Here is a 17,107-nt window from a genome sequence, read left to right on the forward strand (position 1 = left end):
CGTGGATTTATTAAAGAAAAAAGGCGTGGATTTATTAAAGATTAAATTTTCAAAGACCAAAAAAGGCGTGGATTTATTAAAGATTAAATTTTCAAAGACCAAAAAAGGCGTGGATTTATTAAAGATTAAATTTTCAAAGACCAAAAAAGGCGTGGATTTATTAAAGATTAAATTTTCAAAGACCAAAAAAGGCGTGGATTTATTAAAGATTAAATTTTCAAAGACCAAAAAAGGCGTGGATTTATTAAAGATTAAATTTTCAAAGACCAAAAAAGGCGTGGATTTATTAAAGATTAAATTTTCAAAGACCAAAAAAGGCGTGGATTTATTAAAGATTAAATTTTCAAAGACCAAAAAAGGCGTGGATTTATTAAAGATTAAATTTTCAAAGACCAAAAAAGGCGTGGATTTATTAAAGATTAAATTTTCAAAGACCAAAAAAGACGTGGATTTATTAAAGATTAAAAAGGCGTGGATTTATTAAAGATTAAATTTTCAAAGACCAAAAAAGGCGTGGATTTATTAAAGATTAAATTTTCAAAGACCAAAAAAGGCGTGGATTTATTAAAGATTAAATTTTCAAAGACCAAAAAAGGCGTGGATTTATTAAAGATTAAATTTTCAAAGACCAAAAAAGGCGTGGATTTATTAAAGATTAAATTTTCAAAGACCAAAAAAGGCGTGGATTTATTAAAGATTAAATTTTCAAAGACCAAAAAAGGCGTGGATTTATTAAAGATTAAATTTTCAAAGACCAAAAAAGGCGTGGATTTATTAAAGATTAAATTTTCAAAGACCAAAAAAGGCGTGGATTTATTAAAGATTAAATTTTCAAAGACCAAAAAAGGCGTGGATTTATTAAAGATTTTCAAAGATTAAAGATTAAATTTTCAAAGACCAAAAAAGGCGTGGATTTATTAAAGATTAAATTTTCAAAGACCAAAAAAGGCGTGGATTTATTAAAGATTAAATTTTCAAAGACCAAAAAAGGCGTGGATTTATTAAAGATTAAATTTTCAAAGACCAAAAAAGGCGTGGATTTATTAAAGATTAAATTTTCAAAGACCAAAAAAGGCGTGGATTTATTAAAGATTAAATTTTCAAAGACCAAAAAAGGCGTGGATTTATTAAAGATTAAATTTTCAAAGACCAAAAAAGGCGTGGATTTATTAAAGATTAAATTTTCAAAGACCAAAAAAGGCGTGGATTTATTAAAAATTAAATTTTCAAAGACCAAAAAAGGCGTGGATTTATTAAAGATTAAATTTTCAAAGACCAAAAAAGGCGTGGATTTATTAAAGATTAAATTTTCAAAGACCAAAAAAGGCGTGGATTTATTAAAGATTAAATTTTCAAAGACCAAAAAAGGCGTGGATTTATTAAAGATTAAATTTTCAAAGACCAAAAAAGGCGTGGATTTATTAAAGATTAAATTTTCAAAGACCAAAAAAGGCGTGGATTTATTAAAGATTAAATTTTCAAAGACCAAAAAAGGCGTGGATTTATTAAAGATTAAATTTTCAAAGACCAAAAAAGGCGTGGATTTATTAAAGATTAAATTTTCAAAGACCAAAAAAGGCGTGGATTTATTAAAGATTAAATTTTCAAAGACCAAAAAAGGCGTGGATTTATTAAAGATTAAATTTTCAAAGACCAAAAAAGGCGTGGATTTATTAAAGATTAAATTTTCAAAGACCAAAAAAGGCGTGGATTTATTAAAGATTAAATTTTCAAAGACCAAAAAAGGCGTGGATTTATTAAAGATTAAATTTTCAAAGACCAAAAAAGGCGTGGATTTATTAAAGATTAAATTTTCAAAGACCAAAAAAGGCGTGGATTTATTAAAGATTAAATTTTCAAAGACCAAAAAAGGCGTGGATTTATTAAAGATTATTTCCCTCTGCGTGCTCCTTTTCTCACCTAGTGTACCCTTTTTTCAACCAGAGCTCATAATACACTTGCCTTCAACCGCACAAAAGTCCCGAAATCACAACAGAAGAAATGTTTTAATTGTGTATGGACAATCTGAACCAGTCCATGATTTTTTTATTAGCTTTCCATCTAATAGTACATTTAAATTGTACGGGAATTAGTAAACCCATCTGTGTTTAAAGAGATTTTTCCCACCATCCTCCACTATGGAATGTTTACTGTGCATGGAAACAAAACCGGGTGATGAGCCAACTTGTATAAAGGTGGATTCAATTGCATGGCAGGAATTGAATATAAAAACTTTAATTGATAAACATCTGTGGCCCATAGTATGTACGAAGATTTTGGTGGGGGTACGAAGAGTACGATAATTTAAAATGTCTCCTTTCTAGGAATACCCTCCAGCAACCTGCTGTGTTTGTAATGACTGCTGGTCAGAACTATATGACTTCCATAAATTCTATATGCGATTGGATCAGATACACAGTGACCATCGACTTAGTATAGTAAAAACCGAACCGGATCCTTTACAAAAGGATGATGTCAAACCTAAAGATGAGATTACGGAATGTTTACTGGAGCCAGAAATTATTCTTGATCAGCATTTGAATGAACCGCCCATAGAAATTAAACAAGAAAATGAAGAAGATGCTGAAAATGAACAAGATCCCATGGCATATAATGACGATGATGATAGTAGTAGTAGTGATTCGAATTATAGTAATGATACTGATAATGATGATGCTCCTGCTGCTAATGATGATCATTTAGATGGCAATGATTTGCTAAAAATGGACAAAGCGGATACCCAAAACAACAAAAAATCAACGCGTAAACCTAATAGAAGAAAAGAAACAAACAACGAAGAACCCGCAAATGATACAAAAGAAATTCCCAACAAGAGGAGAAGACTAAACAATTGCACAAAATCTTCACAGAATAAGGGCAATACCTCTGCCACCAAGAAGCGGATAAAAACTCGCAAAACTACAAACCTGCCAAAAGTTGATACTATCGAATATGATAAGTTTCTTCAGGAACATTTCAAAATCACTTGTGATAAATGCCTACAAACATTTGAACGTTTTCGCCAGTTGTGTCAACACTTTAGTCAGGAACACAATGAACAGGGCTATGTTGTGTGTTGTGAAACAAAATTCTTTAAACGTGCTGTTCTCGTCGATCATATAAATTTACATCTTGATCCGGAATATTTTAATTGCAAGATATGTGGTAAAGCGATGACAACACGCATTTGCCTTATTAGTCATATGAAAATGCATGATGAGAAAAAGTTTGCCTGCGATCAATGTCCAAAGAAATTTGTAGAGAAATATAAACTCACGGTACATAAGTTAACGCATCTACCGGAATCGGAGAAAAAATTTCCCTGCAATGAATGTGGTAAATTGTATGTATTGGATTTTCATGTTGATCATTTTGAAATAAATTTTCTTTAAAATTTCACGTCCCCAGCTGTGATAGTTCTTTAATAAATACCCTTTAAAAACTGTATTTTTTTTACATATAAAAATAATAAAAATATTTTTTCTTCCACATTTCCAGTTACGCCAATGAGTATTCACTTATCCAACACCAGAGAGTGGTACATCTTAATGCCTATGCCAAGGTCTGCGAGATATGTGGTGAAACCCTATCCGATTCGTTTAACTTTAAACGGCATATGGAAAAACATGACGGTATTCTACAGGTTAAAACAGCCAATTGTGATATATGTGGTCAAATACTCAGTTGTCAGCGGTCATTGAAAACACACATGGAAATGAAACATCCACCGGAGCGGCGTGAATATAATTGTCATATCTGTTCGAAGGTTTCACCAAATATGCGTTCACTCAAGAAGCACATACACGAAACCCATGAAATGGGTTATCGTTTTAAGTGTACCATCTGTGAAAAGGAGTTCAAGCGAGCGGATAATTTTAAGGTATATAAATGCATATTTTTCTTATAAGGAATCACTAATTGTGTTTTTTATTTTGCCATTTTAGTCCCACATGGCCATACATACCGGCACACCATTATACCGTTGTCCCTGGTGTCCGAAGGAATTCAATTCCAGTGGCAATATGTATCACCATCGTCAGAAAGCACATCCTATTGAATGGGAAGAAGCGCAACGTAAAAAGTATTCAGGGAATTTACCGCCTAATTATGAAAGACCAACATCTTCGGCGGTTACAGCCAGTGGTGATAATTCAACCATGTCGGCCACAACAAATATATTAAATTCCATGTTATTTTACTAATAAATTAAATATATTTTATTATATAGTTATAGTCATAATAAATATCTTATACTTATACCATGGTATAAGCTAATTTATTTTCTTTATAAGAAATTTGTTTTAACCTTTAAAAAAATTATTCTTTAATAAATCCACGCCTTGCTTGGTCTCTAAAAAATGATTTTTTTATAGAAAAAGTTCCTCAGGTCCCACTGAGGTGTCTTTTTCTATAGAAAAAGTTCCTCAGGTCCCTTTGAGGTGTCTTTTCTATAGAAAAAGTTCCTCAGGTCCCGATGAGTGTCTTTTTCTATAGAAAAAGTTCTTTAGGTACCTTTGAGGTGTCGCCTCAGTCAAGAAAGTATACTGACTCATCTGTGGGCTGACTCACCCTTGACGGGCGAGGAAGACACTAAAGATACCAAAGTGATTAACACAACGGCTATCCAAGTGTCTTATCTAAATCAAGGTGAGTCATAAAAGGCCATGGTGAGACATCGAAGGCCAAGACAACTTTGACGAGTATGGAAGTCCCATTTCCATGGCAGGCGGTAGGTGGAAATGTAAAAATTTCCGAGGCAAATGGTGGATGAAGTGAATACTTGTGTTAATAACCTTCTCACCAAAGCGATGGATAAATCATCAACACAAGCCACCACCAAACGAGACAATGCCAATGAAATCTCCTACAAAAAGATCTACTGGAGTGCGGTTAATTTCTGCAACCGGGCCATTGAACGGAATAGAGACTCGATCACCGATAAGATTTTAATTCAGGTTAACAGAAACCTTAAATGTTATCATGGAACTATCCGCATGATATTGAGGAACTTTTTAAATGACATAATTCGGACGTCGCGTGGGAAGGTGGTCCTCCAAGGGAGGAGAAAACTGCGAGCAGCCTCAACACAGTCAGAAAAGGTATGCCAGGAATATCTAAACAATCAGGACTTTCGATGGGATGTCCCATTTTCCACTGTGAAATAAATTGAGGTAATGTAGATGTCAGTTAGAAGCAGAGTTCGTAGAAAGGCGGCCAAGAAAAATGTGAAGATGATTGCAGTTAATGGAGAAGAAAACTGCGAGTAGACTGAGTGCAGCCAAGAAAATGACGCCAGGTAAATATATACAATCAGGACCTTAGAGACGGTACCTGAATGTTGAGAAGTCCTTTACACCATATTCCACTACGAATGAGGGTGAGGTAGTGTAGATGTCGACTAAAAGGAGATCCCATAGAAAGGCCTCTAGTAAGGAGGACAAGATATAACCACCTTCTGAGAAATAACCGAAAACTCCGAATCCGACTGATGTTGTATTATCAAAACCCATAGCAGTGTCATGACAATATATCAAATTCGAGTTGTTGCTGGATAAACCCAAAGTGGGGGACACGAAGCAGAGTTCGTAGAAAGGCGGCCAAGAAAAATGTGAAGATGATTGCAGTTAATGGAGAAGAAAACTGCGAGTAGACTGAGTGCAGCCAAGAAAATGACGCCAGGTAAATATATACAATCAGGACCTTAGAGACGGTACCTGAATGTTGAGAAGTCCTTTACACCATATTCCACTACGAATGAGGGTGAGGTAGTGTAGATGTCGACTAAAAGGAGATCCCATAGAAAGGCCTCTAGTAAGGAGGACAAGATATAACCACCTTCTGAGAAATAACCGATCAAATTCGAGTTGTTGCTGGATAAACCCAAAGTGGGGGACACGAAGCAGATAGTGCTCCTGATAGCTGCGGTAGCGGCAACTCTGGGGACCAAACCTCTTACACAATGCTTGGGAACGATTATTAGGCAAATTTCGGAAAATTTGTATACCCACAACCTCGAAATATTCACCGGAGACGCCTAAATGTATACTTGATAAGAATAAACCAGTAAGGAAAGTAGTAAAGTCGGACGGGCCGACTATATGATACCCTTCACCACTTTGGGTATATTCAACAGATGAATTCTAACAGACGTTGTATTTTTAAAGGACCAATAAAATAAAATTGGATCAATAAACATGTCATTCTGCAACCGATACTAAATTTTTCATTTGGTTAGATATAGAAGCTATATCTAAATCTGAACCGATTTCAGGAAATTTAACACACATCATTCTAGACCTAATTCATTACGCTGTGCCAAATTTCGTGCAAATCGAAAGATATATAAAGACATTGGTGCCAAATACATTAAATCGGACGAAAGTATATATGGGAGCTATATATAAATCTGAACCGATTTTCAGGAAACTTAACACACATCATTCTAGACCTTATTCATTACGCTGTGCCAAATTTCGTGCATATCGAAAGATATATATGGATTTTGGTGCACCATTTACATTGAATAGGACGAAAATATCTATAGGAGCTATATCTAAAACTGAACCGATTTTTAGGAAACTTAACACACATCTTTCTATACCTATTTCATTACGCTGTGCCAAATTTCGTGTAAATCGATAGATATATAGGGACTTTGGCGCACCAAATACATTAAATCGGACTAAAATATATATGGGAGCTATATATAAATCTGAACCGATTTTTCCCAATTTAAATAGGGTTCGTCCTTGGACCAAATAAGTGACCAGTGCCAAATTTCATCCAAATCGGATCATAAATGCGACCTGTATTTTGTTCACATAAATACAAGGACGGACGGACAGACGGCATGCGTAAATCGACTCAGAAAGTGATTCTATGCATATTCTCAAAAGGAGCTATGTGTCTATCTCGTTTCCTTTTGACTGTTACAAACATATGCACAAAGACATAATACCCTGTACCACAGTGTGGTGAAGGGTATAAAAATCTATCCCAATATAGCCATGCCCGTGTGTTGAAATCACGATATAACTCGCGATATTAAAAATGGACCCACGTTTTGTTTCAACCCCCATATAACGAAACCCCCTAAAAATTGTAGCAATTTGTGTATACAGTCCAAATTATTTAAACCGCTTACATATACCTTTAAAAAAGTCTTCAAATTCAACTTCAACACATCGTAATGTAATTTTATTATTCGTTTGTTTTCAAAGTTTTATAAACTTGTTAATTTTATAACTCCATACGAGTGAGCAATTAATTTTTTGTTTTCATATATTAAATGAGAGTTAGTCTTATGGATTCGAAAAAAATTCCTTTAATTATTTTTTCGTTATTAAAAGTGTGTTACGTCGACATTCAGAGAATACGTGATTGTGTGTGTTTGTGTTCAAAAATTTAACTGCGATTATGACGATTGCCATCACCACGTCTAACCACGTCCCGATATTCATCCATACGACGCATACGTGCCAAATTTTCTGGATCATCATTTTCGATTTTCTCCTCCATGGCGGCCTTTTCTTCCTCCTCTTTTTCTTCGGGATCTTGGGCGGCGGCCAATGCCTTTTCTGCATTTATACGAGCCATTTTTTCTTCATCGGGAAAAACACCCTCATCAACACGTTGCTGATAGAATTCATCAACGGACATAACCGGCAAACTGGGATAACCCATACCAAACACGGCCTTTTGTGCAGCATCTTTTGTAATAATAAATGGTTGCATGGGTTTTGGTTTAGGAGCTGCACCATGATGATGATGGTGACTGTGTCCATGACCGTGGTTATGTGAATGACCACTGGGTCCCATGCCAGCTGATACACCAGGACCTATTACACTGCCGGGTGGTAAAATATCATCCATACGTGTTGTGCCAAATTCAGCCATACGTTGTTTGCGCATTTCCACAACACCCTTTTCCAATTTTATATCCTGCAACTCTTCATTAGTTTCGATAATACTTTTTTGTATGAAGTTTAGAAAGAAATTCCGCTTAATTTCATCATCGACATTTTCACAGCGAACGGCAACACGCATTTTCTTGATTTGTTCTTCTAATTCCTTTTTTCTCCTGAACTGGGCAATTTTGTTGTTGCGTGCCACAGCGGATGCTACCAATTGTTGGGTTGTATCTATACAACCGCTTTGTTGAGAATTCTCCTCGTCATTTGACATTTTCGGACCATCACATAATTCATAATTTTGACAACGTTGTAGGAAGTCTCTGTAGGATAAAAATTAAAAGAAGAAGAAAAGAAGGTTAATATAAGGAGGATGCAAATTAAAAAAAGTAAAAAATACCGAATGAGGATTCAAAATCCGAAGTTATAGCCAATTCGTTTAAAACGTGCCCAAACTTCCAAAAATACCAAATAATGGAGGATATTGTTATATGGGGACTATCCTCAAAAGGGCTCGATATCGATAATTTTTGTTAAGGAGATTTGCTACTCAATGACAACTCAAAGTACCAAATTATAGCCAATTTGAGTAAAAAACTTGCCCAAGCACCCCAAAATACCGAATAATGTTGGGTACCGTTGTATGGGGACTATCCTCAAGTGTCCCGATATCGATAATTTTTGGTAAAGCGATTTGCGATCCAATGGAAACTCAAAGTACCAACATAAACAAATTGCCTAAACTCCTCAAAATACCGAATATTTTGGGATATCGTTATGGGGGATATCATCAAAAGTGGTCCGATTTCGAAATTTTTAGATTTGATTTAAGATAATAAATTATAGCCTTTTGGATTGATAAACGTGACAAAAATCCCTAATATGCAAAATAATAGTATGCCGTTATATGGAGCATATCCTCAAAAAGTGGTCCGATTTCGAAACTCAACTCCCCGAAATACAAAATATATGTTTGTATTGGAGGCCCATGCCTCTGGAAGAATGAGACTACATGTAGTAAAGATTTCAAAACTATCGATGGCCTGGTTCTAAACTTGACTTGTTTCTTTCTCTAATCGTGGAAGTTTGGATCCGATGATTTGCCTTAAAAATCACTCTTGTTCGGAAGTTCGTTATAGAAAATTTCATACATATCGATGTAAAATGTCATTTCCCTTGCATCATACATTTAATCCTAATTGATGACACTATCTTAAAGAGATAAGATTGATATCTAAATCTCCTTACATTTATCATGTATTTCTTTATTATCACACAACTTACTTGAAATATACCTCAGCCTTTCCCAAAACTTCACCGCGTTCCTCTTTGTAACATTTCAATGTTAACTTGCCGAGGAAAAATGGTAACAGCAAATATTGCAGTGATTCTGTTGGTACCTCATCGATAAATTCATTGGTACTAAACATATTAATTTGGCTAACAATTTTCGTAGCCAATTCGAAATTTTTAATGCCATCCTTTACTTTATTCTGCAAGTAAAACAACAACAACAACAATGAAAAATAAATATAACAATGCAAACGAAAAGAAAATTCCGGCAAAATCCCTTCTTACTTGATATTCGGCACTATTCGTATCGATGGTTGTTTCATCCAAAAACTCATATTGATTCCATGCCTCCAAGAAGATATCTTGTAATTTGCGATTTTCATCAGTCGATGTATTGTTTTCGTCACCCATTTTTTATACTATATAATTTAGTTTTATTTATTTAGTTATGTTCTTTCAATTTTGTGTATTATTGTTGTTCTATACGTTCAAACAAAAACTGACAGCTGATAAACAGTCACAGTCAGCATTATAGAGTTCAGCAGTTTGCAAATACGGTGGCGTTCAATTGTGTGATTCACAATAATGAACCAGTGCGAATTAGTTCGGAAAAGTTCGTTTGAATGAAACATGAAATCAATCCTACGACAGTGGGTTCTATCGAAAACGTTACCCACATCGTTCTTTAACCTTGGACAATGGACAGGTTAGTGCCGCTACTGAATCAAGTATTGCCAGCAATGGCGAATCTTACAGTCCGATCCCATTTTAATGGATGTAATTGTTGTCTTGAGGCATTACACCTTTCTCAGCATTAGGGAAATTATCAAGTTGGGAATCATCAGAATGGGTTCCGTAAGCACAACGGCACAACAATATGTCTACATATATAAGTCGAGGACTAAATCAGAACCGGCCATGCCAAAGGCAGTGTTGGTATCGTCTTCGATACCGTCAGTCATGCCAAGTTCTTTGAGGAAATTCCTCGGGACAAGTTCGAAACGTTGGATAATAAATTATAATTGTGGACGACATTCGTACTTAGAGTACCGGAATAAGATGTCCAAGCCACGTTGAGTGAAGTAGAAAGTTACCCACGGTGGGAAGATATCTTCTGAACTGTTTAACCTTTACGTTTCTGAAATTCAGGACCCAACTGATGGAATAAATAGCGTTACTTACACGGTTGCTCGTACGATCATAGGCCAAATATAGCAAAGTTATTTCGGGCGAGGAATGTGGAAATATCAACGGCTTCTCAATGTGCAGGTTGATGGGTCCACAATTCCGACCACTAATTACACCATGGTTATAGGGATCAGTTTCTATGACCCCTATAAGACATTAGCCATAATATTAGGAGCAGGAATAAAGTTCTCAAGACACGAGCCGGCAGAATTTTGAAATATTCTCCACAAACCAACGACCACACTATTTACCATATGAACCTCTGAATTTGCAGGTCAATGAATCCGCAATTCCGACCACTAAAGATACTTCCTATGCGTAAACATAAGATTTTGTGTATCCAATATCTTGTGGGTATCTAGATCAAGTGCGCAAATTTGAATCTAATTCACCCTGGGACAGTTGGTAGCTACTCGAGAATGCAGGGTGAATACCATGAAGAACCTGCTACTAGTTGGTCTCTTACCGACAACAGTAAATCGTTTAGATAAGGAGACGAAGATTCAATACAACAATATGGTGTCGATGTAATATATCCTAGGGTGTTAGAAAAGTACCATGATCTGGATGGAGAGAGGACTGTAACTGTGGTCCTCAAGCCTATCAAGCAGGATTGAATCGTATTCCCACTGATCCAGTTGAGAAAGTAATTCGACAATACTGGATGAATACCTGCCACCGATAGGCAGCTACAAATCCCTTCAGTCTTTTAAAGAATCCCTTCTATGGTGCAATACCATATTCCCTACACTCTCTCCATAAAAACACTCTGTCTTTAGCTCGTGTATGAAAGATTCCGTGGCTTGTGTTCGTATATCTGTCCCCTTCTCATCTGAAAAATTAAACATAACAAAGAATTATTTATAATTAGGAATACAACCGGGCCCATGATGCCTGTTCCAGAACAAGAATGTACAAGTTTTTATTATGATAACAATTTGTCCTTTATGATATCGAAAAATATAATAAAAATAAGTAGGAAACAGACAAATAATTTATCCCAAAAAAAACTATAAAAACATCTCAAAATCGTTGCCTCTCACAACACATTTTACGTACAACGCCAAACGTCGTAAATGTGCTTTATCTTGTCTGACGTCAATGATGGAATTTTCTCGATGGGTGCAAATAAAAACAAATCCCTTATTGTGAATGATCATTATTTTTGTTTAGCAGTTTACCAAGCAAAATACGTGAATAGTTTTGTTTAAAACACTAATAAAAAGTTTTTAGATTTCGATCTAAATATAGCTAACAAAAAATGGGTGACTATGACTCCGATGAAGAACAATCCCAATTGGATAAATTGAGATACGCCAAGGTGCCAAAGGGTATGCATGTCAGTGGCTGGGATGACGATGCCGATGAATTGATTGAGGAAGATAAAAATCCAGAGGGTAGGTAGTGAATGGCAATTTGAGATATGATTTCAGTCTGGAGAGGTTCAAGGATCGTTATGGAGTTTTTAAGAACTATATGGAAATGTATATTTTAGGACCTCTATAAATTGAAGTTTATGGTCTGCTGAAAGTTGACCTAAGGGCTTATTACAACGAAAGAGCGTTTGTGGAAACTCATACTTCCGGAGTTATAGAACTCCAAAGTTCCGTGGACACAATGGTATCAATTCTTCATTCCACAATATATGAAGAACAACCTACTTGGCCTCTAAAGGGCAGTAAATTCAAAGTAATGAAAGTTGGTTCTTTGACGTAGCGGGCACCTGTAGAAGGACCGGTATTCAAAAAATGTAGTATTTAAAAATTCAATAGGCGGTGCTGGTATCGAAAAATCTGAAAACTTCTATTTAAAAGAAGATTCTGTCAGCTTATATCTCGGAAGTATGGACTTCTGCAAAATACACCTTGAATCGGTGTAATCAGGTCCCCTACGACTACATAAAAATAATCCCTAAACATAACTTCACGACATTCAGAGCTTGCATGATAATTTCTAACGATTCCACAGAATCTCTTTAGTCTGCACATGCTCCAAAAGCCTTGTAACAAATACAACTAATTATTCTTTTTATTTGCCCTTTAGCCACCTTGGAACGTATGATTTTATGGGCTGTTAATGAAAAGAAACACGACGAAATACGTGAGATTTTAAGACTGGACCCGGAAACTGTTTCCGCCGTTGACGACGACGGTTATACCCCACTGCATCGGGCGGCATATAATAATTTTACAGATATAGCAAAACTATTACTGCAGTATAATGCCAATCCGAATGCCAAAACAAAATTAGGATGGACCCCTCTACATTCGGCCTGTAAATGGAGTCATGCAGAAAGTGTTGCCCTGCTACTGCAACATGGTGCTGATGTTAATGCTCAATCAGATGGTCAACAGACCCCGTTGCATGTGGCAGCCACTGTATCAAATTGTCGTAATACAGCAACGGCGTTGTTAATGGATCCTAATATCAATGCGAGATCTTTGAATAATTCCGAAGAAACAGCAGAAGAGATTGCAAGGCGAACTGGTTTGTCGGCACCCCTATTTGAAATGGGTCATTCAGCATATGATGTGGAGACAGGAATAATAGATTAATTTTGAGTTTAGTTTAAGTTGGATGGAGGAGGAGAGTTTGTGTATTTTTAATACAAATAAATTATTTAATACAAAGAAAGAAATAAAAAAAATAAATACAATTATTTAGTTTTGAGTGGAAATGTATGTGTGGGTTTATCCTGTTAACATGCAACGGGAGTTCGCACAAAATGTTCATAGAATGATTTGGTATAGTCTATCATTTGATCTTGCATGGCGGTGGGTACAAAATTCGGATTGCCTTGACCACCCTCAATGGTGCCTTTGGCAGTGAAACGCATATAACTGCCCACAGTGGTTTCGGGTGGTAGCACCGCACCATCCTCAATAATACAGCAGTCTTTGAGAACACAACGGCGGCCCTAGAGTAAAAAAGAATGGGTTTTAAATATGAACAATTAAGCTATGGGCCTACTCACAATTATGGCATTCTTTCCAATATAGACAAATGACCCTATCACGGCCGCAGATACCACCGCATCCTCCCCTATAAACACATGATCACCAATATGCATGGGAAAGAAGGCAATTCCCTTACTAAACTGTTTACATGGTGGTCGTATGACGGCATTTTTGCTTATAACACAATAACGTCCCGTCCGCACATTGGCCAAATCGCCACGTATAATGGAACCACTTTGTACGATTACCTTGCCATTGAGGACGATATTTTGGGAGCCACATAGCACTGTTTGACGGCTAACTTTGTTGCCCGATGCCTGGAAGGAAAGAATGTTTAAATAGCGGTATTTGATGAGGTCATCGGAACTACATGAAGTTGTGATGCTGCTCACTCCCTACTTACCGTCTCCACATATTCATCCTTGCTGTAATAGGTATTGGCGATTTCCATATTTTCTATTTTACCTTTCCAAGTATATTATTCCTGCTGTGTGTTGCTATTTTCCACAGTTTTTTTGCTGGAGTTTTGTATCCCCTCCCTTAGAAATGATTTTTTGTTTATAACAGCTGTTTTGGCATTAGGGATCAAAAGATCGACTTTTGGCTCTGATGATTAAGCTGCGTCATTCACAATAGCACACAGAATGTGAATGAGAACTGTAGTTTATAACTAGACACCAGGAGATGGCGCTATAAATTGATGTTGCCTCAAAAGTATCCGAGAATATTCTGAAAGGAATATTATTTGAAGAATTAAAGGCATTGATTTTTAAAATGAATATTATTTCAAGGGCCACAATGCGTGGCTTTTTTAAATGAATATAATTATTTGAAACACTATAAGGCGTGCATTTTTAAAACGAATAGTATTTGGAGGGCCACAAGGCGTGGATTTTTAAAACGAATATTATTTGGAGGGCCACAAGGCGTGGATTTTTAAAATGAATATTATTTGGAGGGCCACAAGGCGTGGATTTTTAAAACGAATATTATTTGGAGGGCCACAAGGCGCGGGTTTATAAAACGAATATTATTTGAATTAGGAAATATAAATATTGAATATTATTTCAATATTAATATTTCCTAATATTTGAAATTACATCACCTGCCAATTTACCTTTCAATTATAAAAACAGAACTTTGGTTTACCTACCAACACCATTCCAAAGAACCATCGAATTCCTCTCTAATGACCTCTAACAAATCGAATCAATAGTTCTATTCTATAAATATACATTCTAATATATATTTGTAATTTTTCGTTGGTGTTGTAATCTTCAAAATTGATCTTGTTCTAAATACTTTATATCCGATTGATTAATATTTCAAAGTTAAATAGCCAATTAAAATCAAAATAAACATTGATTACCCAGGCTACACTGCATACACGGACGGGGTTTCCGTATTGTTCCGCACATTTGGCCAACAACAACACATTTGGAATACATCAAATGTGAGTAAATACAAAACAAATAAATAAATTATTTGAGCTAAGGTTGTCGGATAAATTTAAAAATGAAACGAAGTTCGGTCATGGTAGAATTTGGAATGAGCTTCGTTGAGGGGATACATAAATGACGGAATGAGGATACAATTCGCAACTCGTGGAATTATAATATCCTCTTTGTTGGACAAAAATTCAAAAATTTGATTTGATATCGAATTTTAGTTTTCAAATTTTCTTGTGGCTCCCTATCGAAACCATACTCTTCACACTTCAAACATGTTACACCCGATACGACAAACATAGTATATGACCTAGGCATATATTCTAACATGGCTAATTGAAAATTTGTTCAACCATGAACGACAAGTACAACAACAGAACAAAAAAATACATACATATAAACATTATTACATGTGAAAATTCGCTAGACATTTGGGTCCTTGATTTTCATATTATTTTACTTGAAAACAATGCGAACAGAAAACAACAACTACAACAACAAGTGTTGAAAACTTATTACTTTGTAAATTAATATTTGAAAACAAATTTGACCTACACACAACAACTTCATGAAAGGCAGACAGCAAACAGAAGGAAAAACCTTATGGTGTAGATATGTATCAACGTGTGTGTGTTTGTTTTGAAATTGGAGAATCAAACGGTTTTCCAAAAGACTTAAATAAGTCACTAGAATTTTTTAAGGTGTGGATTTTATTAAAGATAATATTTTCAAGGACCAAAATAGGCGTGGATTTTTTAAAGATTAATTTTCAAGAACCAAAATAGGCGTGAATTTTTTAAAGATTAATTTTTCAAGGACCAAAATAGGCGTGGATTTTTTAAAGATTATTTTTTCAAGGACCAAAATAGGCATGGATTTTTTAAAGATTATTTTTTCAAGGACCAAAATAGGCGTGGATTTTTTAAAGATTAATTTTTCAAGGACCAAAATAGGCGTGGATTTTTTAAAGATTAATTTTTCAAGGACCAAAATAGGCGTGGAATTTTTAAAGATTAATTTTTCAAGGACCAAAATAGGCGTGGATTTTTTAAAGATTAATTTTTCAAGGACTTTTAAGGCTTGGATTTTTTAAAGATTAATTTTTCAAGGACCAAAATAGGCGTGGATTTTTTAAAGATTAATTTTTCAAGGACCAAAATAGGCGTGGATTTTTTAAAGATTAATTTTTCAAGGACCAAAATAGGCGTGGATTTTTTAAAGATTAATTTTTCAAGGACCAAAATAGGCGTGGATTTTTTAAAGATTAATTTTTCAAGGACCAAAATAGGCGTGGATTTTTTAAAGATTAATTTTTCAAGGACCAAAATAGGCGTGGATTTTTTAAAGATTAATTTTTCAAGGACCAAAATAGGCGTGGATTTTTTAAAGATTAATTTTTCAAGGACCAAAATAGGCGTGGATTTTTTAAAGATTAATTTTTCAAGGACCAAAATAGGCGTGGATTTTTTAAAGATTAATTTTTCAAGGACCAAAATAGGCGTGGATTTTTTAAAGATTAATTTTTCAAGGACCAAAATAGGCGTGGATTTTTTAAAGATTAATTTTTCAAGGACCAAAATAGGCGTGGATTTTTTAAAGATTAATTTTTCAAGGACCAAAATAGGCGTGGATTTTTTAAAGATTAATTTTTCAAGGACCAAAATAGGCGTGGATTTTTTAAAGATTAATTTTTCAAGGACCAAAATAGGCGTGGATTTTTTAAAGATTAATTTTTCAAGGACCAAAATAGGCGTGGATTTTTTAAAGATTAATTTTTCAAGGACCAAAATAGGCGTGGATTTTTTAAAGATTAATTTTTCAAGGACCAAAATAGGCGTGGATTTTTTAAAGATTAATTTTTCAAGGACCAAAATAGGCGTGGATTTTTTTAAAGATTAATTTTTCAAGGACCAAAATAGGCGTGGATTTTTTAAAGATTAATTTTTCAAGGACCAAAATAGGCGTGGATTTTTTAAAGATTAATTTTTCAAGGACCAAAATAGGCGTGGATTTTTTAAAGATTAATTTTTCAAGGACCAAAATAGGCGTGGATTTTTTAAAGATTAATTTTTCAAGGACCAAAATAGGCGTGGATTTTTTAAAGATTAATTTTTCAAGGACCAAAATAGGCGTGGATTTTTTAAAGATTAATTTTTCAAGGACCAAAATAGGCGTGGATTTTTTAAAGATTAATTTTTCAAGGACCAAAATAGGCGTGGATTTTTTAAAGATTAATTTTTCAAGGACCAAAATAGGCGTGGATTTTTTAAAGATTAATTTTTCAAGGACCAAAATAGGCGTGGATTTTTTA

At 34.9% G+C, this 17,107-nt stretch overlaps 4 protein-coding genes across 4 annotated transcripts; 2 read left to right on the forward strand and 2 right to left on the reverse strand.

Annotated features, from left to right (window-relative positions):
* Nucleotides 1–2,138: 2,138 nt before the first annotated feature.
* Nucleotides 2,139–4,202, forward strand: LOC133331771 (transcription factor grauzone-like). The gene is made up of 4 exons (XM_061540146.1): nt 2,139–2,261; nt 2,325–3,343; nt 3,499–3,880; nt 3,945–4,202. The coding sequence occupies exons 1-4, from the start codon at nt 2,139–2,141 to the stop codon at nt 4,200–4,202; spliced, it is 1,782 nt and encodes a 593-aa protein (XP_061396130.1).
* A 3,197-nt stretch (nt 4,203–7,399) lies between these two features.
* Nucleotides 7,400–9,614, reverse strand: LOC133331769 (immunoglobulin-binding protein 1). The gene is made up of 3 exons (XM_061540144.1): nt 9,489–9,614; nt 9,195–9,403; nt 7,400–8,233 (listed from the first exon to the last, which is right to left on the reverse strand). Exons 1-3 carry the CDS (start codon nt 9,612–9,614, stop codon nt 7,405–7,407), a joined length of 1,164 nt encoding a protein of 387 aa, XP_061396128.1. The 3' UTR covers nt 7,400–7,404.
* A 2,038-nt stretch (nt 9,615–11,652) lies between these two features.
* Nucleotides 11,653–12,950, forward strand: LOC133331768 (ankyrin repeat domain-containing protein 49). The gene is made up of 2 exons (XM_061540143.1): nt 11,653–11,788; nt 12,435–12,950. Exons 1-2 carry the CDS (start codon nt 11,653–11,655, stop codon nt 12,944–12,946), a joined length of 648 nt encoding a protein of 215 aa, XP_061396127.1. The 3' UTR covers nt 12,947–12,950.
* A 137-nt stretch (nt 12,951–13,087) lies between these two features.
* LOC133331767 (dynactin subunit 5) lies at nt 13,088–13,799 on the reverse strand. The gene is made up of 3 exons (XM_061540142.1): nt 13,752–13,799; nt 13,366–13,665; nt 13,088–13,308 (listed from the first exon to the last, which is right to left on the reverse strand). Exons 1-3 carry the CDS (start codon nt 13,797–13,799, stop codon nt 13,090–13,092), a joined length of 567 nt encoding a protein of 188 aa, XP_061396126.1. The 3' UTR covers nt 13,088–13,089.
* Nucleotides 13,800–17,107: the final 3,308 nt, after the last annotated feature.

This window comes from Musca vetustissima, unplaced genomic scaffold, assembly GCF_032173495.1.
Source record: "Musca vetustissima isolate MV318-11 ecotype Yass unplaced genomic scaffold, APGP_CSIRO_Mvet_v1 utg21597, whole genome shotgun sequence".
In the NCBI taxonomy this organism is placed as follows: Eukaryota; Metazoa; Arthropoda; class Insecta; order Diptera; family Muscidae; genus Musca; species Musca vetustissima.